General features: G+C 41.0%; 1 protein-coding gene across 1 annotated transcript; it reads right to left on the bottom strand.

Moving 5' to 3' along the window:
• Nucleotides 1-617: 617 nt before the first annotated feature.
• Nucleotides 618-23,644, bottom strand: prtga (protogenin homolog a (Gallus gallus)). The gene is made up of 19 exons (XM_056765500.1): nucleotides 23,531-23,644; nucleotides 22,037-22,336; nucleotides 14,012-14,156; nucleotides 13,722-13,855; nucleotides 13,348-13,644; nucleotides 13,101-13,260; nucleotides 11,748-11,995; nucleotides 10,262-10,426; nucleotides 9,145-9,450; nucleotides 8,380-8,568; nucleotides 6,583-6,678; nucleotides 6,307-6,493; nucleotides 6,029-6,156; nucleotides 5,686-5,856; nucleotides 4,673-4,810; nucleotides 4,387-4,510; nucleotides 4,151-4,286; nucleotides 3,954-4,049; nucleotides 618-3,616 (listed from the first exon to the last, which is right to left on the bottom strand). Exons 1-19 carry the CDS (start codon nucleotides 23,595-23,597, stop codon nucleotides 3,287-3,289), a joined length of 3,417 nt encoding a protein of 1,138 aa, XP_056621478.1. The 5' UTR covers nucleotides 23,598-23,644; the 3' UTR covers nucleotides 618-3,286.
• Between the last annotated feature and the right edge of the window lie 1,543 nt (nucleotides 23,645-25,187).

Below are 25,187 nucleotides of genomic sequence, written 5' to 3'. Positions count from 1 at the left end.
CTTTGGCGAACTCTGTGTGTTTAATATTAATGAACTGAAGCTTCGCCATTGGCTGGATACGAAGCATCGTCGACATAATCTAATTAATTATGGAGAGAGAACGCCTTCTCCATTGGATGGATCAGTAATTTATACTAAAAAACGTCACCCTCATCTTAATATCCATCATAAATCCATAAATATTTCCCACCTAAAACCCGGAAGTAACGACTGGATGGTTGAAATATTTGTATTAAGTAACTTCAAAACATTTGTGTTCATAATAATTTAGTAATATTAAAAGTATGAATTAACATTAAAAGAGCGCTGTTTTATACATTGTTTAAGGGTTAAGCCTTTGCTGTAGTGTCCATGATTCAATTACAAGTATTACATTATAATTAAAAAATAACAATATAAATGATAATACGAATTTTTTATACAAAATGAAATTCTGCGTAACTATGTTTTGGCAAAACTTTATATTAATTTCAGTCACAAAAAATTTAAGAAAACAGGTTTTTATAAAAAATATGCCCAAGTCATAGGCTGAAGAGTCAATGAGAGGTTCTCCATTCAACTGAGATTAGAGAACACCAAAATAATATCACACTTCTCAAAAACACTCAAATGCATCATTGATAATGAAAGCCATCAACATTTTATTTAAATTGGAAATCATTCTTTATAACAAACATTCTGTGGTTGAGTTTAACCAAATGCATGATGTAAACATTACCCTGTATTGTTCAACAGGAATAAAACATCTCCCAATAAACACACAGTCCATGTTTGTTTGTAACAAGAAAAGCAAAGAATGAAAAGAGGTTTACTGAGAAATACATTCAGTTTTTAAGGCTTATAGATGCGGTTCCTGCAGGACACTTAACACACGGCCTGTCGAAACCAGCATTCACTGCTTGAACTTTGGAGGAGTTTCTGAAGCGCTCTCACGTCTCACTTCAGATCACAACAGAACAATTGGACAGAAGAACAACAAAACAGAAATGAAGTCTAAGCGAGCGCATTGCACATTTCAGTACAGAGACGTAAAACTGGACTAATATTTTTTCCTGAGTAAAACTCTGAACTCCGCAAAGAAAATTCACAACGCAAGCTTAACATTTTAACAGATTAATACTGTTATCATAACACAATAAGATATTTTCAAATACATTTTAAAATATTTCCAGCATCAAATTATACTAAACACATCTTAAACCGGCCTAAGCAGGTTAACTGGTCTGGTTTGCTGGTTTTAATGGGTAAAAACCAACTCTTTTCCAACAGGGAAAGCAAACCAAATATTTAGTCAATATTTAGGGCACATACACTACCCTCAAAAACTCTTCCAGCTCACGAAAAAACAATACAATATTTCTCCTCCAGTGAGAAAGGGTTAAAAGGAAACAAAAACATTTGTAATCCATCATCTTTGGTTTGCTTGAATGTCATAAACAATTACAATTCTGACCACCTGACAGTTTTTGGTCTTTCCACAAGTAGAAAATCTTCAGAAAAATGACAAACATCATGCGAATAGAAACGAATCTACAATGATTTTCTGTGCAACGGTGACAACAATCTTTGGTTTCAGGCTGTTTGCGTTTGAAATGAAAACTTTAGAACTTGATTGTGTGTCTTTGATTGACATGTACTGGCCTTTCGAGGCCGATCAATTTCCCCTGATTGAGAAGAATTTCAGCCACACATGAATGATGATTGATAATATAATAACATCTCTCTTCTGCATATAATCTCCATGTACAACACAAACACATCCACGTGGAGCTTGAAATTCTAATGGGGGAAGCCGATATTTGGTTGAAGGGGTGAATCTCACATCATTTCTCAGAATCAGCCATATTTCACCACGAAATAAAAACGGCAATTCAGTCACTAAAATTCACTTTTAATCAAATGCAAGTTCCTGTTTTGAAAGATTCACCCTGAAAGCATCGAACCATCAATTGTCTTAATATTGATTGACCGCATTTTCACTTCACAAGGTCATAAAATTGGCAAAGCGTCTCTCGGGTCATAAAAGCAGCACGGTTCACCTGAACTCCAGCCAACGCCAGCAGCTCAGACGAAAGTAAGACGCAAACAGCTTTAGGGATGATTGGCGCGTCACCGTTGCACATTTCAGTTGCGTGACCTAGCGAAATACAAAACAAACTAATCTGAAGGACAAGTGCTAGACTTCTGTTTCTAAATCTAAAATAGCTTTGACTGTACCAAAGCAGGAAAGCAACTAAAACACATATTCAGTAGTAGTAATATTTCAAGAAAAATAGATCTTTAGAGGATTTATGATCATTGTATACTTAAGATTAGATAATTATCTTTGGTTTTTAAAACATTTACTCCATAATATCAGACTGCAATCATATAAATCTCTTCTCCGCTCTTCATACATTAAGGCCAGTTATTAAAGCTATCGGCATCTGCTGAACACATCAACGTCAGCAGTATTTTGTACTTTCACACTCAAAAATAGAAAAGAGAAAGAAATAAACCATGTAAAGAAATGAATCTCCATGACAGAGGTTAGACATACATTCAACGCGGCCTCAGATAGGCACCGCAGCACAAGGATACCCTGTCAATAACGGTATAAAACACACACACACGGCTCTTCAAATGAACTCAAACTTGATCCCTGAGATTAAGAAAATGAACACATCTACAACTAAAAAAATAAAACATTCAAATGAGGTAGTACACAACTATAAGAGCGAAAACACTCAAACAAGGAACCTGAGACACCTCTTGAGCTTTGGAGTGGAGACGTCAACACAAAACGCTCAATCGTCTACGAACGTCTTAAAATAAAACATTCAACAGAAATGTTAACGTTTATACACCTGAGAAAGATAAAACAATGATCCTGAGTGAGAATGCAACTTCGCATCCTTGCGACCCCATACTTCAGGATGACACAAACAAACAGACATGGACAAATGCACAAACTCAAGAAATAGCAGAATTATTGCGGCACGGAAGAATGTTTAAGCAGATATTAAATACTGAGCAGGAAAATCTCATCACGGGTAAACTGAGGTAGATTAGAATGTGAGCTTTCCATCCTCACTGGGAGCAAACGTCAGAAACATATTCTGACGTTCAAAACATTCATGGTGGGTGAGATTTTAGTTTCTTTCAAACACACAATCATTTAAAACAAATGAACAAAAGAAAGAAACAAATAATACATTCACCAAGAAACACAGACACTGTGCAAGTACACAACAGCCTGTGAGTTTGCTGTCTGTTTAAGCAGCAGGGGGCGATAGAGAGCTCTGGGTTAAACGGGTTGGGACGGTGTTGCTTCCTCTGCATTTTTGACACAGAGGTGATGCTCTTTCTCTATCACGTAACGGTCCGACTCTTCGCTCTCCTCGTCCCGCAGGGAGGCCGGACGGCTGCTGGACCCCTCCGTATCATCATGAGTATAACGCCCAGAGTCGCCCGTCTCGCTGGAATGAGAGCCCTCGCTGTTGCCCTCTGATGACCCGAACAGACCCTGCAGAGAGGACGGCTGATGGAGAGGGGATCCGGGCGATGTGTCGGTGTAACTCAGAAGACTGGTGCCCGGGTAATACGAGTAAGAGGGACTGGAGACTTTCTTCACATCCTGTGTTCACAAACACGAAAGAACGGAGATGATATGAATCTTTCTGGCTCCTTTCACATCCGCCCCAAAAACATTATTTTTTTTTTTTAAAACAGATCCAAGAATTAAGATTTGTATATATCATATGCTATATTTGTTGCTTTATGTTTACTCAATGGTTATATTAAAAGTATGTTAACCTTAGAACCTTGTGAGAAACACATTTGAGATTAATCAGAAAAAACACATTACGGTAAAAAAAATTTAATCGAAACGAAATTTAACAAATTATATAAATTACAAAGTTGTTCATAATAATCAATAATTACTTGTTTAACAATAAGAAATGATTTCGTACCTTCTCATCCTTCTTGAAGAAGATCCATCTGCTTCTCTTTTTCTCATTGGTGGGCTTCACCGGACCATCACTGTTAATGATCAGATTTGTTCCTCCCTAAAAATGTTAAAACGCTTTCATCAGAGTGCTTCCACGTGAGCCGTCTGCTCAAAATAATTCTATGACACCCGTGATATGACATGTCATTTTTAACATACCTTCGCGTCGACGAAATGGTCCCTCGTCATGGGCATCATCTCCTCTGCACTTTCAGTTTGACTCCCATTGGCCAGATGGACAGCAGTGGGCGGAGTCTGTCCTCCTTGTCTGATGGATTTGGCAGTGCAGGATTTCCTACATCGCAACGCATGAGTGGAGTCAGTCACGGTGTAACCATAGAAACACGAAGGTGAGAGGAAGATGTCAGGTGTTTGTAGAGCAAGTGAGCTCTTACCTGGTTTTGCTTCTGCAGGCCAGTATGAGCACACAGATGATGATGCAGGTTAGAGCGATACACACGCCCACCGCTATTCCGGTCATTGAGCGCTGATCCAGATGATAAAAGCCGCCTGAAAACACTGCAGGTGAGGGATTAAAACACTAGTTTAGATAATGCAAGTCAACACTTCTTATGACAAAGTGTGTAATGTGCATCTTGCCCTTAATGTGAATGCTTTATTGAGCTATAATTCTAACAGTCTAAAGTGTCCTGTAGGTGGCGCTACATAACCGAAACTCACCTATGGCTTGATCAGAGTGTACGGTCAGCTCGACCGCGGGTGAGAACGGCCCATCTCCCATCTGATTGGACGCGGAGACCTTCACCAGGTACACCTGACCAGACTGAAGTTTCTCCAACAGAGCCATAGTGATGCTCCCTGAAGACAAGACCGCTGGATTAATGTCGTACAAGATAAAACAAGGCATGTTACATTCTTTTTTAGATTTGCTACTTAAATTGCTTCATTGTTGACTTCATTTGTAAGTTGCTTTGGAGAAAAGCGTCTGATAAATGACTGAATGTAAATGTAGAACATATGTAGTCCCTTTTGGCAACTTGTCAGAAAGAGATGGAAACTCAAATCCGTGACTATGTACTTGAGTCGCACTTAAAACGGAAAAACAGAGACTTGGACCCGTGAGCGGCTGACTTGAGACTTGGACTCGTGACTCACGAGACTCGTAAAAAGCGCACTGCAATTCATTACATTACTTAATGTGGCTTAGATTACAGAGAAATGGTTGATATTAGTTTACAAACATTTAGTTTGATTTTGCAGCGGTAAATGTGGCGCAAAGACCTCGTAAAAAGAAGAAAGCCTATCACACCAGCATCACCACTGGTTCAAAACTGTATAAACTACCCAAGACATTATTATTAATTTGTTTTAATTTTTCAAAACTGGTATAGCTTCATACACTGAATGAGGAGACTATTGCTAAAAATAGAACGTAGACTTGAGATGTAACTTAGACTCGACTTTCAAGACTTGGACCTCCGAGACTTGTGAACATGGCTGGTACCAACAGACCTTATTTCAGCCAAAATCCCATTCCAAAAAAACACTGAGAGTACTAGAATGCTCGTTTCATGGGGTTTGGACGACAAAAATGAGATGTGTGTGTTATGACTGGCCTCTGTCACCGAAAACACTAATAATCATGGGATGCCCAGATGGACTGTAAACATGGACATGAACGGGAGGAAAGAATGAGATATTGATCCAATCAGAGATGAAAAGCATCGGAGCACCTTCTCTCTGAAGGATCTGCCACTCTCCAGCCGCCCAGGCTCTGCGTGATGCGTACAGGATGGTGTAGCGTGTCACAGTGATGTTGGGCTCGTCGGGTGGTTTCCATGACACCAGTGCTGAATCTCCCTCGATCAGACTGACTTTGACTCCTACAGGAGCGCGAGAGGGAGCTGAGTGGAGAAACAGAGAATGGGATGCTTGTACTTAATACTCGTGTCAAGTATGGCTGCAATGTAAACTAAACCCTACGGACTGATTTCAGCTCAAATGGAAACTTCTGGTTTTAGGAAATATTCAAACGCTGGAAAATAATAGGATCGAGTGCATTCTGTGCGTGTTTACCTTCAGGTAGTGTTTGCTGGTACACCACAGGACTCCAGGGACTGGACAGCTGATCCACATGAAGGCGGACGGCAAACTCGTAATTTGCGTTTGGATCCAAATCACTGACCAGCAAACTCTGAGTGTCACTGCAGGACACAACGTTTGGTCTTTTTATCTGAATTAACTTTTGGCAATACATTGTTTCTCGTAATTCTTGCAATGCATTGTGGGATGCACATTATTCGGAATGTTGTAAGTCGTTTGGCTATTTTCATGAAGTCTCTGTCTCTACTCACGTCTGCAGGTAGAGCACCAGCGAGGCGTTCTGCAGTCCGACGGGATTACAGCGGACCGTGTAGTTGACGGTTTGTCCCGCGGTGAAAGCGGGTCGACCCCAGTGCAGGTACACAGAGGTGGAGCTGTTACTGTGGGCGTGCACGTGATGAGGCGGCGGAGGGGGCGGGATCAAACGATCACGGACGGCTGCAAAATAAACACGAGGCGTAACTTGACTGTGCCTTACATGATTGTTCGTCATTTAAGTTTAGGTGTAAAAGTGAACAGAAACTCACAAACACATCCGGGTGTGCTGATGGTCTGATCGGCCTGATATCCTTCACCCAGCACACTGTATGCCAACACTTTAATATGATACTTCTTTCTGGGGTCTGTCACACATGAGGAAAAGAAAGAAATATACATTTGACAATCTGCTTCTTTTGCATCTGGGATGTGTGTGTGTGTGATGAGCAGCAGATGTGTGAGCTGAAGGTGTTGGTCAGCGGGTTTATGGTCGCTGCTGCTGGTCAACACAACAGACGAGGGTTCATCCCCCTTCGGCTCAACCGTCCGTCATCTATGGTTTTAACACACATACGCACACACGCGCACACACACACACACGCGCACACACACACACGCGCGCACACACACACGCGCACACACACACACACACACACGCGCACACACACCTTGAGGAGGCGGAGTCAAAGAAACAGGTCTGTTGTGATTGGACTGTGGGTGTGTTTAGGATTTGTCTCTGAGGCCCACAACACTAAAGAGTCTACATGGAGCTAGTTAGAGGTCAAAGTTCACATTCAGATAAAACTCCTAAAGAATCTGGGGTCAACGGTCAGACACACAAGTGGAGCCTCTTTCTCTGAGCCATCAACATTGAGAGACACAGCGAGATAAAGAGTGTTTGGAGAGGGGGAGCAAGACACAAAAGAGACTTGCTAAAGAAAACAAAAGTCAGAGATTGAAAAATTCTATTTCAATCTTGTAAAGATATGATGAGAAAACGTTTTATGTAGGACTGAGTGACACACGCACACATGCCTAAACCCCAGAACCACACCGGGACGACATCCCTCTCGTCCAATAGCCTGGAGATATTAACCACACACTGAGAGGGGAGGGGGGGCTGGGGTTGACATCTGTGGTGTGACCTCTGACCTCTGACATGGAATCTGGGCAAGTCGAATCCTGCAAGCGGGTCTAGAGGAGCGCACGCACAGGACATAACAACACACACGTCTGTGACGTTCTTCAACTTTTTTAATAACCCGATCAGATTTACCACTCACATCTTCACTCTCCATCCCATAATGACTCTGAACACTGAAATGTGTCACGTTACCTGACGTCAGATTTCTTAAGTCGTTTATAGAGAGGGAAATCAAACAATAATAAAAATCAAGATGTGGCGTCTCTTTCTCTGCTCTGGATGCACAGAAAGACACATGAGCTCAACTCTCCATCCAACAGACACCGACTGAATCAACCCTAAGACTAGTGTCCAGTCAGCAGATGTGAGGTATTCTCACCATCACTTATGCAAATATTGATAATCAACTGGAATATCAGCTGTTGTCCAGCTGGCTGACCTCTCTCTCCGGCCACAGATGCCCACTGGTTACGCAAAGCATTGTAGGATAACAGGCCTGACACTGCAGACCCAGATGGGAGTGACCTATAGGGGGAAGAGATGCATCCTCCTCCAGAGAATCATGGGACGACCAGAGCTCTGTCCAGCATTCAGGTCACAGGGTGGCAGGGTCAGAGGTCAAGGGGGAGGGGGTGGAGTTTAGGAAAAGAAGCCACAAATCTAAATATCTGAAAGACACTTGAGTGCTTTTTTACTCAGACCAGATTATTTGTTCTTAATGATGAGATTACTCTCTCTCGCTCTCGCTCGCTCACTCTCGCTCGCTCTCTATCTATCTCTCTCTCTCTCTTTAGCTCATTCTCTCTCTCTCTCTCTCTCGCTCACTCACTCACTCTCTCTCACGCTCTCTCTCGGACTCTCACTCACTCACTCACTCTCACCTTTTTATCCATGAGTCAGTGGTTCTGTGTCATGTACTCACCCAGTCCTCCGATGGTGTGCTGGCGCAGGTGTGGGGGGATTTGGGTCGGTGGACCCTCTGGCTGACTCTCCTCATGATATGAAAGTTTGTAGCCCTGCAGATCAGCAGCGCTGCCGGCTGGGAGATTCCAGCGTACCGTGATAGTGGTGCAGTTCAGCGTTTCCAACTGGAGCTCTGGTGCCAAGGGCACTGAGGGAGGACAATAAACAATCTCACAATCCGAGCCAGTCACATATATCTAGAATCTGTGGTTATGAAGATTATGATGTGATGGACATTGGCAGTTTCAAGAGTGCGGATGAAAGGAATGCTCTCCGTATGTCTCGGATTCCCACTGAGAACTAGATTTATCACCCACAACTGCTGCTATGAATCTCTGGAGTCCATAAGAGAGACGGGACCTCACAGAAACATCAGCAGCCTCATGAAACACATGTCTGGTGGTCCGACCGTCTCTTTACAGGTAATATGTTTAACAAAAGCTTAAGATCACAGGAGACTGGCAGAATCTGATATGGGAGTTGAGGCTCACAGCCTCGCGGGCTTTATAACCCATGACTAAAACCTTTCCAATGTGAATGAGGAACGGGGTCAAAGGTCTGCAGTAACAAATGCAATGCATTAAGAAGATTTTCAGCCAGGGAGAGAGAGTCTGCTGTGGTCTTTCTTAAGGCATGTGTGTTACAGGATATCAGCAGAAAATACCTTCACGTCACCTGCGAGACAGAAGAGTGTAAGTGTGTGTGTGTGTGTATTAAGACAGACCTTTAGTGCTGGAGTCTTTAGGTGTTCTGTGTGTCGTCCAGGCGGATGGCTCGCCCCAGCCCACGCTGGTAGCCGCTGCGATGCGGAGCAGATAGTTGGTGTCGGGCTGCAGGCCTTTCAAGAGATGATGGGTTCTGTGTGCCGGCACCTCGTGTTGAGCGATCGCTCCATCAGCACTGGTTCTGTATGAGAGACGGTACATCGACACACGACCACGACTCAGCTTGTGGGAGAGCGGCTGCCAGGACACCTGAATGTCAGTCGGGCTCCGACTGCTGAGACTCAATTCTGGAGCACGCAGAGGAACTGAGAAAAGAGAGAGATTATCAGCTTAAAGGTCCAGTGTGCCATTTTTGGAGGATCAATTGAAATATACAGAAATGCAATTGGATATACATAACTGTCTTCAGAAGTGTATAAAGACCTTACGTAATGAAGCGTTATGTTTTTATGATCTTAAAATGAGCTATTGCCATCTACATACACTGCGGGTCCCCTTACATGGAATTCGGCATGTTGTTTGTACAGTAGCCCTAAACGGACAAACTGCTCTAAAGAACGCGTTTCGTAAACAGGTTATCTCCTTCGGGGAAAGAAGAGAAAACGTGACAACATCTTAGTTCTGTGTCAGCCACCGCAGTGGCAGTGGTGGAGAGTAGCTAACTACAAGTAGTGACGCTACTAACTTAAATGCATTTGTAAGTAGCCAGTCAGATCCAAGGGCGTGGCTCGTCGGTTCGGACTAAATCTTTGGTTTTTCAAGTCTTACGAAACCTTAACCTCTCTAAACATATTAACATATCTACCTACAATTTCAAAGTAGCTTCCCCAACACTGTATATTGCTTTAAAAGGGAGGGATGGAGTGAGCGTTGGTTGCAATTTCAAACCTCACCACTAGATGTCGCTAAATTTCATACACTGGACCATTAAGGTAGGACTCGATCCTTTCAAAAGAAAAGCTTACTGAACTTCAAATGTGTACTTCTAATAATTAAACCTAACAGACACAGACCAAAGTGTGGCCGATTTTTTTTTTCCATCTCAAGATGTGATTTCTTTTGACCCCGGTAACGTAAGCAGATGATGAAACATCAGTGAGAGTGTCCTGTACTCACCGTCCTCTAGCGTGTGTTGTACGACGGGGTCAGACATGCGGCTGGCACCCACGGGCATGTACGCTACGATGTAAAAGGTGTAGTTTCGTCCGGCCACCAGGTCATCAATGATGTAACGGGTGGTATCATTACCAATAACTATCTGATACTCTTCGTTATTTAGACCTGCGGGAACAACAAACACGAATCTTTTTAAAATCAATCAATACAGGAATATTCTTATCACGCAACAGCCCTTGGTGTTAGGTCACGGGGAAAACCAGTTTACAAACCCAACTAAATGATTCTGCTCCAATATTTATTACTAAAAGTGATTTCGCCAGAGCCGACTGTCCTCAATAAACAACTCTAAACTCAACAACATCTAACGTAATGAAGACATTAAGTTTTATTTTGAGACCAACCTTTCTCAATGAATCAATGCAATCAATTATTCAATACTTTGGTTTTGAGTTTGTATATGATGTTTAAGTGCATACTGAAATCAGGCTGTAAACATTTGATCTTGGGAAGCACAAGGACGATTGGAGACATTAAAGACATTGCTTTTGAAAGCCTAGGAAACACATTTGAGCAGCAAAAAACTCTCCGTTTAATCTCATTCTTGTCTCTGAGATATTAAAGAAATAGGCCTCATTTATCATCTGCCCTGAAATCAACATACCATATTCTATGCAATCCTTATTGTTTATATGTTTGTTTAACTTTATAAATCTTTAGTGAAACTGTTCAGAACCGGGCGCACTATATAAAGACACATGTCAACTCCATCTACACAGCTATGAATTATTTCCAAAGAAGCCAAATTCCACCTGCTGCTTTTCCCACAAGTCCACAGCACCTTAAGACACTTCAGATCACGACATTCATGTGAAAGAAAAACTCACGAGCACCGAGTGGCCATGTGAATTTCTGACTCAATGAACAGCGAAGAGAGAGACTTTGACTCTTGAGACCTACAGAAGACACTCAGAATAATGAAGCTCTTAAAACTCTTTTCAATGACTTCCGCCTCATTCTGCCCTGCACATGCTCTTTCTTTACTTTCTCCATTCTTCTTCTTCCAATAAATGACCTGGAACTCTGAAGGACAGAAGGTACAAGTGCCAACATTTCTAATAAAGATGTAACTCTTTTCACAAGAGTTCCTGTTCGACTTATTCTCCTTATTCTCTTTCTCCTCAGCCAGGCAGCTGTTTTATAGAGACGTGTTTCTCAAATTGCGAATGTTTTGAAAGGACAAACTATGTTTCAGAGCTGACTTTTGCTGCCCTTTCATTTGACATTCATTGAGGAACGGCTGTAAGTGAGAGATTTTCCCACACAGTCTGACAAAGTGCAAGTCTTTTTTGAATTTGCGCATCTGTCGCTCGATTTAGGCTTTTGACTCAAGTCAATATAATTCTTACAGTAAGTTTTGCAAAAGCAAGATCAACTAAGCAAAGTATCGCATGTCTCAAAATTGTGTACAAACGTTGTCACTCACCTTCCGTCTTCATGTAGTGCACAGAGTAGGCGATGACTTTATCGGAGTTGTACACGGGTCTCTCCCACGCCAGCAGGATGGCTGAACTGGACATGGTGTCCGCACGGACATTTCTGGGAGCGCTGGGGCGGTTATCTGACATCACCACGATCAGTCGAGCCATGGCCAGAACCGAACCCAGCTGGTTCTCTGCCTGGCACTGGTATATGCCATCATCTTCTGGAATGATCTGGTTTATCACCAGTTTACTGTAAAAACAAACATTGTTTTTTGTTTTGTTTTATCACATTATATCACTTTGTAACACATCTTAACCATCCATCCATCCATCCATTTTCTACCGCTTATCCGAACTACCTCGGGTCACGGGGAGCCTGCGCCTATCTCAGGAGTCATTGGGCATCAAGGCAGGATACACCCTGGATGGAGTGCCAACCCATCGCAGGGCACACACACTCACTCATTCACACACACATTCACACCCTACGGACAATTTTTCCAGAGATGCCATCATAACCATATCAAGGAAAATTGCAATATTAATAGTGTTATTTATCTATTTCTTTTTCCTTACTACATTTACCACTGCCTAAATGTATGTAAAGCTCATAGCAACAACGCAATATTGCAAAAAGCGCTATATAAATAACACTATATTATGCAAAAAAACATATCAATGAAACTACATTACATTCACATGAGTCTAACGAGAATACCCATTGACATAATTGCAAATTGCATATAGTTAAAAGTTAAATGTATGATAGCAATATAAATCTCTATTTTTATTTATGGTAATATTTTTTTTTTTTGCATTTTGGAGGTGAAATGTACTAGATGTTTTGTAATAAATATACTGTTTAGCGTGTTAACAAAATGTTTATATGCTCTCCTACTTGTAAGTCATTTGGATAAAAGCGTCTGCCAAATGAATAGATTTAAATGTAAATGTAATTTTTGTCAAATGCACACACATTTATCATACATGTTAAACTCTTGTTATTGACACTCCTTCAGCCCCCCGTCCTCTTTTGCGTTCAGGATCCCATAACAAAGGCAAACGGGAGAACTCATTAGACGAAAATCAAAGAGAAAATCAAGCAAAACTCTATTAGTAAAGCGCTGAATTATTAAGCGTGTCTTGTTCCTCTGCAGAAACTGACTCATGAATAATTCAACGAGACTGTGTTTCCAGCAGACAAATGAGGCAACTCAAGCCCTGAATAACGTCAGTGTCCTAAACCCTATTTGTGCATCATCTCTAGGGAGTAAACAAATGTGTCCTAATTTTACTGGAGCTCCGCCTTCATCGCTGAGGTGCACAGTTGGTTTTTCTTGGGGCCGCATTAATACCTGTTGTACATTTTGATGCGTCCGTTCGAGTGAAGCGTTTGGCCATTCTTCAGCCAGGTGATCTGGGGTTCGGGAAAGCCCTGTGCCACACACACGAAGCGGGCGGTACCGGCTCTGGGTCGGGTCACGCTCTCCGGCCACTCCACAAAAGACGGAGGTGCTACCGGAAAAGAACAACACATTCAACACATATTCCTGCTGTTCAGTGTGCTCGCTACTAAGGTGACATGCTGTTTTCAGACTCTACCTAGCACGGTTATGTTAGCAGCGGCGAGCGTGAAGTTCCTGGTTCCCGGTGTGGTCGCGCGGCAGAAGTAGACTCCAGCGTGCTGCGGTTTGATGTCGGATATGAGCAGGTTTCCATTGCCCAAAACTTTTGTGTTGTGAACGTCGATGGACTTGTGGTCGGCCCGGCTCCAGGAGATGAGCGGGCGAGGGCTTCCCGTGGCCATGCACTCCAGCAGAGCGCTACTGCGGATCGCTATGGTGAGATTCTGAGGAACGGCGACGATGCAAGGCCTTTGGGGAACTCTGGACGATGGAGCTACGGAACAGCAAAACACTTAGGTTAAAAAACAAAAGTGAGACTTGTGTCTGCGATTGGTATTTGAGGGATCTCACCTGCAGTCACGGTCAGCACGGCCTCTGAGCTTTTGCGGCGACTGGCGATGTTGGTCGCCACGCAACGGTAACTTCCAGCATCCTCTCGTTCAACTCCTTGAATTTGCAAAATGCCACCGGGCAGCACTGCGATTCTGGATAAAGATATAAACCACATACAGTATGTTTATTATTTATATGCTCCTTACAGCTTTACATAAAAATAAACGCTGTGTTTGTTTTACTATGACAAGCATAGTTTAATAAAAAGGAAGAGCATTTGGTAGATGTGGTGTGGGGCGGAGTCATACCTCTCAGTGGCCAGCGGTAAAGTGACTCGGTTAAACTCCCATGTGATGATTGGTGGGGGCGTTGCGGTGATTTTACAGGCGAACCGTGCAACCCATCCCTCTGTAACAGTGATGGATGACGGATGCTGAGAGAAGGCTGATAAACCTGCAGAAAGAAATTTTGCTAGATCAGTTGGTAAAGCATTAAGTATGCAAAGCAAAGCTCATAGATTTGAACACACATAACGATCAAAACTGCATTGAAAGATACTTTGGATAAAATGCGTACATCTCTAAATGTCTTGTATTAAATTGCAAAATTGTGAAAAGATCTTTAGAAATAATTTGAATTCAACTCATATGAATTTGAAACGCACAAATAAACTCTTCAGCATTTAAAGACTGAAAATTGGCTGACAATTTCACATATACAAATGAGATCAATAAACCAAAACAGAATGAAAGAGAGGAAAAAAGAGACATAAGAATGATTGTAAAAATTTGGAAAAGACAGAGATAGTGAATGACTTGAAAAGACTGCCTGCGCTTGCCACAATATACTGAATCTGCCTAAACTTCACATCTTCATCATTAAAAAAAAACGTATGTTACTATGATTACATTTTGTAATTTCATCTGGTTCATTCTTTGTAAAACACTCTTTCCACTAATACGCAGTTTTTGATATTCAGAGACAGATGGAGACACAAAGAGAGAAAGAGAGACCGAGAGATTGGTTTGGTTGTGGTAAGATGATCTTGTACACGTGCTCACACTGTCACCAGAGATTAATGAGTCAAATTGAACCAAAAGCCCGAGAAGCTTTAAATAAAGATCATGCAAGCGTAACACGGGCCTCTTGCTCACATTACTGCACGCGTTTCTCTGTTTAAATGCTTTTCTGTGGTACCTGATCACTAGTGGTGCTTGAAGAGACCCCGATGGCACGTAACACGACAGAAAATTAAAACTCTACATATGAATCTATATTTTGTGTTTTAAATGTTTAATACATGATTGATAAATACGGAATACATCTCAGCCTATGTGCCATTTTAATGTAGTTGTATGAATGATTGATGATTTATTTATCATTGGTGGATGTAACTCAGGTGTGTGACGGGGAGCAGGAGCAGACAGATGCTTGTGAGTCCCTCTCTTCCGACAAGCTGCGTGCAAATTAAGTTTTGAATGTATTTCTGCACATGGACCTCTGTTTAAAGCTGTTGTTATTGCTGTAAAGTGCTAATTCAACACGCTTCTGTATCTACTCAAGGTTAAGCGTGTTGTGATGTATTTTGACTCGCTGCTTTGACAAAACCCGCTGCAGTAAAGCGTGAGTCTCCGTTTGTTATATTAGTCTGTTATCTTTATGTTTAAGTATTGGTAGATTTATTTATTTAAGTATTCTTTCCACATTGTTTGTCTTTAATATTCGATTGTAGTATTTCTGCAAGTCCCCACAAAGTGAATAAATCCCCCTTAAAAGTCATTTCCAGAGTCCTGTTTACTGTGCACTACAGAAAAGTGCTGACTGAATTGAAAAACATAAAAAACGTTTTCATTGAAAACAGCTAGTTAATAAAAAGGGTTTGTATTATTAATATATTAGAATTGGAGGACGAGGTGTAAGATAAAGATTCACAGATCTTCTTTACTTTAAGTTGTCATTTGGTGATACTTGGAACAACTCATTTGATTAAATGTGATCTGAAAAGTTTGAGATCAACTGTTCTAACACATGTGTTCTGCATTCATAAAAGTGTCCGTGTCATATATATTTATTTATTTATATATCTATGAAACCTGCACTTTTCTAAAGTTTGCCTTTTGCTAAATTCTCTTTCAGTAAAAGCCTGTTATATACACAATTATAACTTTACTCCATTCTAACCATCTCACAATGGATCAACATAGTGACTTTCTTCCACACACAAACAGAACTGAAGAATCCTCAAGCAAGCCTTGACATTCTTCAAATGACTTTTCATGTCGTGTTTCCACAAAAGCGTGACTAAAGTTTCTGTGACATTTTTGGGTACCCTTTCCCTTTAATGCGACTATAAGTCCGCTCATAAGTAAAAATAAGCTGTGACAGTAAACACAATATAGCAGTTAAGCAAACAGTGTTCACTTTAAACAGTGTTTTATGATCGTAGAGACTTTAACAGGCATTCATGTTTGTTTAACTTCTCTCTTCACACTGCACCACAGGCCATAAGTTTTTCTCTCTGACCTTCTCGGGCTCAGTGCAATAAAACCCGCAATAGCCATTAAACCCCCGTCCCCTTCATACCCACCCACCCTAAAGAAGCCTCAGGTCAATCATTAGTTAACTGAAATCAATGAAACTTCTGCTGTACATACCGACCCCGGTATACATCTCATATTAGCATAGAGATTATATCCATAAAAAACAACCCCGATCTGAAAATTTAAAGAGACAGTTCACCAAAAAAGAAAATTCTGGCATAATTACTATTTTCAATGTCATAAATTTCTTTGTAGATATTTGTAAGAATGTCATTAACATATATAATATTTGATGCCATAGTAGGGAAAATAAATACTATAGGAGTCAATGGGGAGTGAGATCTGTTTGGTAAAGACATTCTTCAAAATATCTTCTTTTGTGTTAATTAGAACAAACAAATATATACATATTTGGAACAATCTGAGGGTATTAAACGATGCAGTAAATGATGACATTATCTTCGTTTGGGATCAACCATCGCTTTAAGACACAACTAGGATGTGTCTTCATAGATTCACACGTACAGAACACAAAGCTGGTGTGGTCAAATCTAGTTAGAAAATGAAATTTAGTTCGTCAACGGATGAAAATAACATCCTTTAAGTGTGTTTAAAACAAGAAAATAGTCCAGCATTACAAAAGGATGTCAATCTGTCCCATTCCTGGCTTGACCTCTCACCTTTGACCTCAACAAATCCAGACCGGCAGTAAGCTCATCCCAGCTAAAGCACCACCAGTAACAAACCAGAGCCACATCTCAACCCATCGTGAAGAAACTCACTTCCAGTTTAATGTTGCTCTTTGTTTCTGTCCAGCAAGATCATGGGTTCACATCCATATCCAGACCAAATGTGCACTTCAAAAATGGACTTTCTTACTTAGTATTTTTGTCTTGTTTTCCAAATGTCTTGAATCAAGATGAGCAAAATTTCTTGATGAGCAAAATTTTTTGACTTTTGTACTGGAAAACAAGACAAACATACTAATAAAGTTATTTTTTGCAGTGTGTAAATGCGATCAAAGCTGTAAGGACCGATCTCTTCTTGAATTTAGCTCTGTGTTTGACCCTCTCTGATAATGGCTTTCTTATGTTCTCAGGCCTGCGGATCAGTACACAGTACACACAAGGTCAGCGAGCAGGTCAGAGAGGGACAATGGTTCCCATGACGACACGAGGGGCCGCAATTCAAGGGCCACTATCTCCATTCCACCTTAAGGACAAAAAAAAGTTGGTGTCAACTTTTCACTAGAAGACTTTTTCGTCCTAGTTCAAGAGAAACAAAAATGATATCAGATGCATTACAGCCACATTCAGATTGTTCGTTATGGTCTTTTTAATTGTTTTACAAAACTTTCCTTAAAACAAAAAACAGTCAAACACACAAACACACACTCTGTTATTCTCTGTTTAATTTAACATGTCTTTTTACTGTCTTGGTAAAGCAATACGAGCATAAGTGCTCTTAAGGATCTTTTAGTGCAGGTAAGAGATGCCACTGATATTTCAGCCTTCAGCAAACACAGGCACACAAACACACACACACACGCACACAAACACACACCTCTCAGAGTACAACCATCACTCAACATAATCATCCTTCATAAAAACCCTCATAAACAAGCTCATAAAAACGTTATTTAATGGCAGACGATTGAGCACATTCCACGCATAATTGACAACCTAAAAGCATCTTCATCTTCAGTGTGTAACTGTGTATTCAATGCAGCTGTAATGGAACAGGTCAGCTCGTCCATTAATTCATCTTTAATGTAACGGCCATTTGAGAAGTTTGCAGGTTTTATCAGCGGATGCATAATTCAGCGTGCTCTCTGTGAATAAACCGTGTGGTGACCCGACCTCACCTCGCTCTCTTGCACTCTTTAAAGAAATGACTGCAGAGGTAAAGAATGCCTCATCTGTGAACGCAAGACAGCAACACAAAACCCAAAAGCTCCGCAGATCAATCATGCTCCATCCAGCCAGAAGGACAGTTTAAAAGCCGGGAGCACAGGCCCCTCGACCAGCCAATCAGAACCCGGATCGGCACCTCTCCGGCCAATCGCAGGCCACGCTCGAGACCTCTCCCTGTGCCCTTTAGCCTTCAGCCTGATGGGGAGCTGGCGAGGGGGCAGGAAAATCTGCCCAAACGCTTATTTGCCCCCTGAGCTCCTAAAGGCACCCGCTCCCTGTCCGGCACAGCACGGCTATTGAGTCCTATCTGATCTGACGGGTCAAGCGGTCAACCAGAGAGCAAGATGTGTGATCAAATACATGCATACTAACCCTCTGTACCAAACAATCCCAGAATGCATTGTGACAAGCTCAGTAAAATAATGAAGCAAATCATTGCCAAGAAGTATAGCTGATGTGATCAGAGCAGACCCACAGTGGCGTGTTGTGTTTGTGGGAATATTTGACTCCTTTGTGCCGTTTCCCTGCACACAACCTGCTGAGCGATTCAAAACAACCTTTGACCTTTCAGGCCACCGCTCAGGAAACCATGGAAACCTTTCACACTGCACACTAAAGCGCATAAGTTGAGCGAAGAGATCCAGATTCCTCAAACATTTCATTTTGAAACAAGAGTTTGTCTGTTTGGATATTTCTGACAGCGCAGACCTGAAGACTCACTTGGCAACAGAAGAAGAAAACCGAACAATTAGAAATAAATATTAATGCTTACACTTGGGTTCATTATTTAAACAAATCCCTCAGTAAGATATTAAGAGGCCGGAATATCATTTTTGGCAGAACAAAGCAATGCGCTGGTGCCAACTTTTTTCACACACAGGTGGGGTTGGGAATCGGATACTTTAATTAAAAAAAATCCTTATCCTTATCAATTCCTGTGTGCAGATTATCAGAATTAATCTGCTGTTATCACAATAAAATGAACTATTTTTACTGTAGTAACTATAGTTTTAACAATGGTATTTAGTTTCATTAACTATGATATGTCTAGTTAAACTGTTAAAACAAATCAAATAAATCCTCTGGAACCAAAACTGGAAATCGATAAGCAGAATGGGAACTGATAAAAGTCAAATGATTCCCAACCATACACACACACACACACACACACAGGCATCACTCGCATTTCAGGAAAGAAATGAGAATTCAGTCTCCTTGGCAGAAATTCTAAGAATTTCTAGGAAGACATTAGAGGACCTCAGGGACTCAGTAAAAGAGGCCATTTCCCAACACTGGCCCTCAAAACCACCACACACACGAGACACAAACTCAAAAACATGCTTCTCATTTTAAACTGCTAAAGACGACCACCTTTGACATCACCACTGACCCTGGATCTGTCTCAATGCATTCAAACTCAAAAACAATTCAGTTTAAATCCACCGTCTTTACTTTTAACAACAATTGTGAAATAACTTTTACAGTTCTCCATACTAAACCTTTTACTTTTTTTGGTTAAAACCCAACTCAACTGTTCTCTGGGTCTCTAGAAGTGGGGGAAATCTCAGTTTACCAATATAAGTTAATATATAATATAATAAGTTTCTAAAGAAGTCAATACTATTTTTATCCTTGACATGCAAACGGCTTTAGTCCAGAAGTTCAGTTTCCAGTTTAAAATAGTGTGTAGTTTTTGTGATTGGCACTTTTGTATGTAAAACAATAGCAGACTGTGGTGTGTGTCCTCATTCAGAGAAGTAAACGTGTGTGAAGGATATCTCCTCTGAGAAGAGGTAAGTAGAAACACACAGGTCAAAGGGTCCGAACATGTGGACCATTAATCTTACACACAACAGCCCAAGGCAAACGCACACTGTTCACAAAATCTGCCAACACACAGCATTATAAAACATATTAACATCAGTGTACAACACCAGACTAACCTCTGGAATGTCTTTTTTCAACTAAACTTTCAACGTTAAACATCACTGCTTCACAAGTCTCATTTGCATAACTCCTCACATATTTTAGTGGACAGGGACAGATGTCCTGTCCAGCCCGCTCTGGCCAAACAAATGCCCCTTAAAGAAATCCCTTCTGTGGCCGGGGCAGTCGGGGGCAAGCAAAGGGAACAAAAGGAGAAGTGGAGAAAAAGCTTTGCTGGAATTCTGTAGACCAGCGGAGCAGAAAGCAATCGACCAGAGACCACCAACTCTCAGCTGCAATAAAACCATTCTGTGAGTGCTTGTGATGGACCAAAAAATCCATCTAGATATTTTTGGAGCTTTTTAGAAATAGTTCAAATCTGCATGTGACGACTCATCCCCCAAAATGTAAACGGAGTCTAAATGACCTTAATCCTTGTTTACAAATTCTTGACACAAAACTAGAAGTGTGTGTGTGCTCCTGGACTGACAGGGAAGGGCAGGTAATGGATGTATTTTGTGTCTATGAGGATCATCACGCCTTCATAAGGACCTGACATCACGCGCACCACTTTCACCAACACACGAAGCTACAAAAACATCACTTTCTCTAGACAAGACTAACTTGAGAAGTTCTAACTATCAATGACTAACAGTGAGAATATCTTGAGAAAAACGAAAACACAACGCAAATGATGACTGTACATGCAGAAAAAAACTAAATATGTGAACAACAAAGATCAAATATGACAAAGACCTGTCAGAAAAACCATTAGGAGAATAGAGACGCAAAGTCAAGAGCTTATGCAAAGAGGACAATTCAGATCATTTTGAATCGATCATTTAAAGTTTATAACATTTGATTGAACGTTTGTCATCATGTTTAATCTGAGCACAACGTGAGACGGTTTCAAAATCTTATCAGAAATCATATAGGTCTTGATTTATTCTTAATGCTATCAAAAAACACCTGGTATTGATCTATATGAGATTTGTGATCGCTAGAGCTGTGTTTCGTTGTGTGATTTTTCACTTTAGAGGAACAGTCACTTCCCCTGCTCAAGTTTTGCTCTGAGAGAGAGAAGATGATGCTTTTGTCCTGAAGCAGCGCAGCAGGACGCATGGCCTCAGGAGAAGAGGTCTTTAAAAATCCCCTACTGCCATCAAATCTGCCCTTTCATACCTCCCTCACACACAAACAAGAACAATTCTCTCTCTCTCTCTCTCTCTCTCTCTCTCTGATATAAAGGCTCGGCTGTTTGAACAGAGGTCATATGCACTGGTGACCTCCACAAACTGAGGTTTTCAAACCTGCCGGGCTTCATTTGCACACCAATGGACACATTCTAACTAACATACCCGTGACCCCACACACACACGTGACTGAGACCCTTCACCCCCCTACTACGATTAAAATGATCAGTGATGGGTTTTTCATTCAACACATTTCATAAACTCACTTCACTGACTGTATGACATCAAATAATCTCTCATGTGTAAAAGTTACACAACTGATACTTGGGTATTGTTCAGTATACATGTATCATGTTGTTTTGACATTTAGTTAACCACTCATGAGCTCTAATGTAATGATTACGAGAAACAGAAATCTCTAACAGGACACCTGGCAGAACAGTACAATCACTCTGTCGTCGTTCATATACCTGCCTTTGAGCTTCCATGTTTTATCCCCTGACCCTCACACAACCTGTATCAGTATATGTGGCCCCTCGTTTGTTTGCCGACCGTAAGGTGTCAGAAGGGTTGATTTAAAATCTTTAACTACATGGATGTGATTTTGGTCAAATCTATGATCATGGAGTGAACTCTCCACACCAGAAGTGATAACGCTTGGTGTTTCCTCTGATGTCACTGACTGTACTTGATCTAATCACATTTGAACACTGACAGATATTGGGTGACATTCAGAGGTCACATCCTCCCGTGAAACTTACTTGCGATAGTCAAGCGTGCTCTGTGACTCAAAATAGACCCGTATTTGTTCTGGGCAAGGCACTGGTAGAACCCTTCATCAGATTTGTCTTTACGACTCCCCGGTTCTGAGATGAGCAGCGACCCGTTGGCGAGCTGGTAAATGTGCTCCGTCTCTATAAGCTTTCTTCCATTTTTTAGCCATCGGACGGCGATCGGAGCCTCGCCGTGGGCCTGACAGTCCAAAACCACAGCCTCCCTCCGGATTACAGTCACATCGTGTGGTTCCCTCATAAAAAACAGCTCGCTAAAACACAACACACCTGCAGGACAAACAGAAATGAATCAGATTGTGAACCGTTTCTGGTCTTACGCACTTTTAAGGTAAATGTGTGTGATTCAGACAGTGGATGAAGACAAGCAGAAGGTCGATCTTCTGAGTTTCTGTAATCATATTTGACTAGATGGATGCTCGCTGTAATCTCTTTATTCGTGGCGCATGAAGTCCAAGATGGAGAATCACTTCAGCATGAAATTCACGAGACATTTAACAGTCAATCACGACAAGAGAGGAGACAAAACAGTCAACCAAAGGATTTGAAGATATTCGTTTAACAGAAACAGAGAGAGAAATATCATTAAATCACTCAAATCACTTTGTGACATTGAATGCTAAGCATAATTAAAATTCCCACTAGAAAACAAATAGTCCCCAGAACAAGTTAAGGTATTAATAATACAAATGAAATGTTATGAGATTTCTATTCTAGGAGTGGGGATAACAAAAACTTGATCTTATCTGTTGGTTAAAGCAAGAATAATACACAAGCATATTTTATTAGTCTATTGGGCTGCAATGTGGTCAAACATTTTATGGCAGTTATATGTTTATTTATGTTCCTATAAATGATTCAATTTAAGTGCTCAAGAATTTCAAAGATTAAAATGTCTGAATTGCAGGAATGACCCTGATGATTCTGGTGCTTCCCTCTCACAAGTCAAAGAGATAAAGAGATCTGAGGGAAAGTAGAGCAAACTTTTTGACACTGTGGCAACTTACGATTCTAAAAATTACAGAATGACTTAAAAGATCAGGAGTGAAGGAATATAACAAATACAGGTTAACTTGCATTAGTGTGATATTCAACATCAGCAACATTCTGAATGATCGCAGATTGATACATTGTATCTGCGTGGCTCACTCCACGCGACTGTGATGTCACAAATGATACACAACGCGACACATTTCACACAAACAAACATTCATAGTCTAGAGATGCTTCACTTATTAGAAACTATTAAATATTAAAATCCACGACAGACACAATATGTGGATCACAGTATGACCACTCATTTAATTTAAATCAATTATTCCCAAATGCAAATGAAAACGTTTTTCTAAATGTTTTAAGGTTTTCTTCTGCCCTCAATACATTCATTAAACATCCGAGACGACTGCGTAGCATTTATATACAACTTTTTCCACTTCCCCAGAAATAAAGTGCAATAAACTTTACCTGAGATTGAAAGAAATACTGCGAGAAACAGCAAACGCTGGTGTAATCCCTTTATAAAAGACGCCATTTATTCCGGTAATACGAGCATGCCTGAGCCCGTGGGCTGCGGACTAGAGATTCACGCGCATCTGGCGAAAGTCACGCGGGCGCGGCGGTCAACGGCACGCACTACTTCGCGCGGACAGACACAATCTGCGCCGGGCGCTCCATGACTTGCAAAAGATCACTCCGCCCGCGGAAGCTTTGAGATGCTCCAGCTACACGTGTATTCTGACGTCACTGTAAACAGATTTTTATAAGAGCATGGGGTTACAGGGCGTATATATAATGTATAATACATACAACTGTTTGTTCTTGACAGAATTAGGATTAAATAAAGAAGAAATTACTTCTTGGATATTTCTGCTTTTGCTATACTTTACTCAAACAATAAACTGAGTTGTCATGACTTCAGTTATTTCTTACAACTGATAAAAACATAGGCTTTTTAATTACATTTCTAGGGGTGGTTTTATTTTAAATAAATTTCTCTAAATACACGACTAATGCCTGTGAGTGAATAAGACAGATATAAAAATCTAACAGAACGCAAACAAACCTTATGCGACAATATGCCACAATGACGCAAAAAAATGATTATGGACATTGTAAACAAGGTTTTTAAAAGCACCATACAACCCATTCAACGTCCATCACTACATTACATCCAGTCCTGGGTTCTATTTGTGTAAATTCTGTGTATATTGAACCTGTTTAATGATCATGGTAAAAGTTTATGTCAAACTCTTTAAACTGCAGTGCTGCATGGATCTACACATAAGATTGTCAATGACGTGACGTTTAAAGTGAGTTCAAACCCCTATATTGTTTGTATTACATGTTAACGTTGACATACAGAGTTTAATTTGCCTGTTAAAAGGTTTATTCATCTACTTGTCTAATATTTGGTCAAATAGTCAGGTTTTGGAGCAAATCATGTGAGAGATAATCTCATTAGATTATGTTTTAACAGCTTGTTCTATCGGACAGGTGATAAAATGGATCCCATCTCTGCCCAGTATCGATAAGTTTCCCTTCGACAGCTGCAGACTGAAGGGAAAATATCGATCTGCTAACTCTCTCTCTCTGTTTCTGTGGAGGAGGAGCGTGACCTCTTCTCCTCCTCTGACCTCTTTCCTTTACTCTCCCGGCCTATTCTTGCATCCCTCCGGACTATCTGACCAGTCAGACAATAGCTCAGTTCGGACTAGAGATCTGGCAGAACAATACATCTGTGGAGGAAAGGTCAGGAGAGTTCACTTTCCCACAGTCAGCAATCACACAGAAAGTGTGACGATCAACCTCGCTCACATCCAATCACACCAGCTCGCTCTGAAGAACCTTCGGTGGTTAAACGTTACTGATATCTACTTCACAGTTTTCAGAAAGTCATTCAAAACACAGCTGTGTCTGTTACTACACTTTGATATTGAAGTTTTTACTCTTGTCTGTCATTATTAATCAGGTCCTACAGCATCAAGAATGCACGAAATTCTGTGTCACACCAACACAGAACATTATTCCTAAAATATTTTATGTCATCTCAATAATGATTATGTTTGCATGTGTATTGATGTGATATAACCTTTTTAAATGACAGATACACAGATGTAACAGA

The sequence above is a fragment of the Triplophysa dalaica genome, chromosome 14, assembly GCF_015846415.1.
Source record: "Triplophysa dalaica isolate WHDGS20190420 chromosome 14, ASM1584641v1, whole genome shotgun sequence".
In the NCBI taxonomy this organism is placed as follows: Eukaryota; Metazoa; Chordata; class Actinopteri; order Cypriniformes; family Nemacheilidae; genus Triplophysa; species Triplophysa dalaica.
Note: the sequence above shows the minus strand (reverse complement) of the source record. Positions and strands in the feature narration are given on the sequence as shown.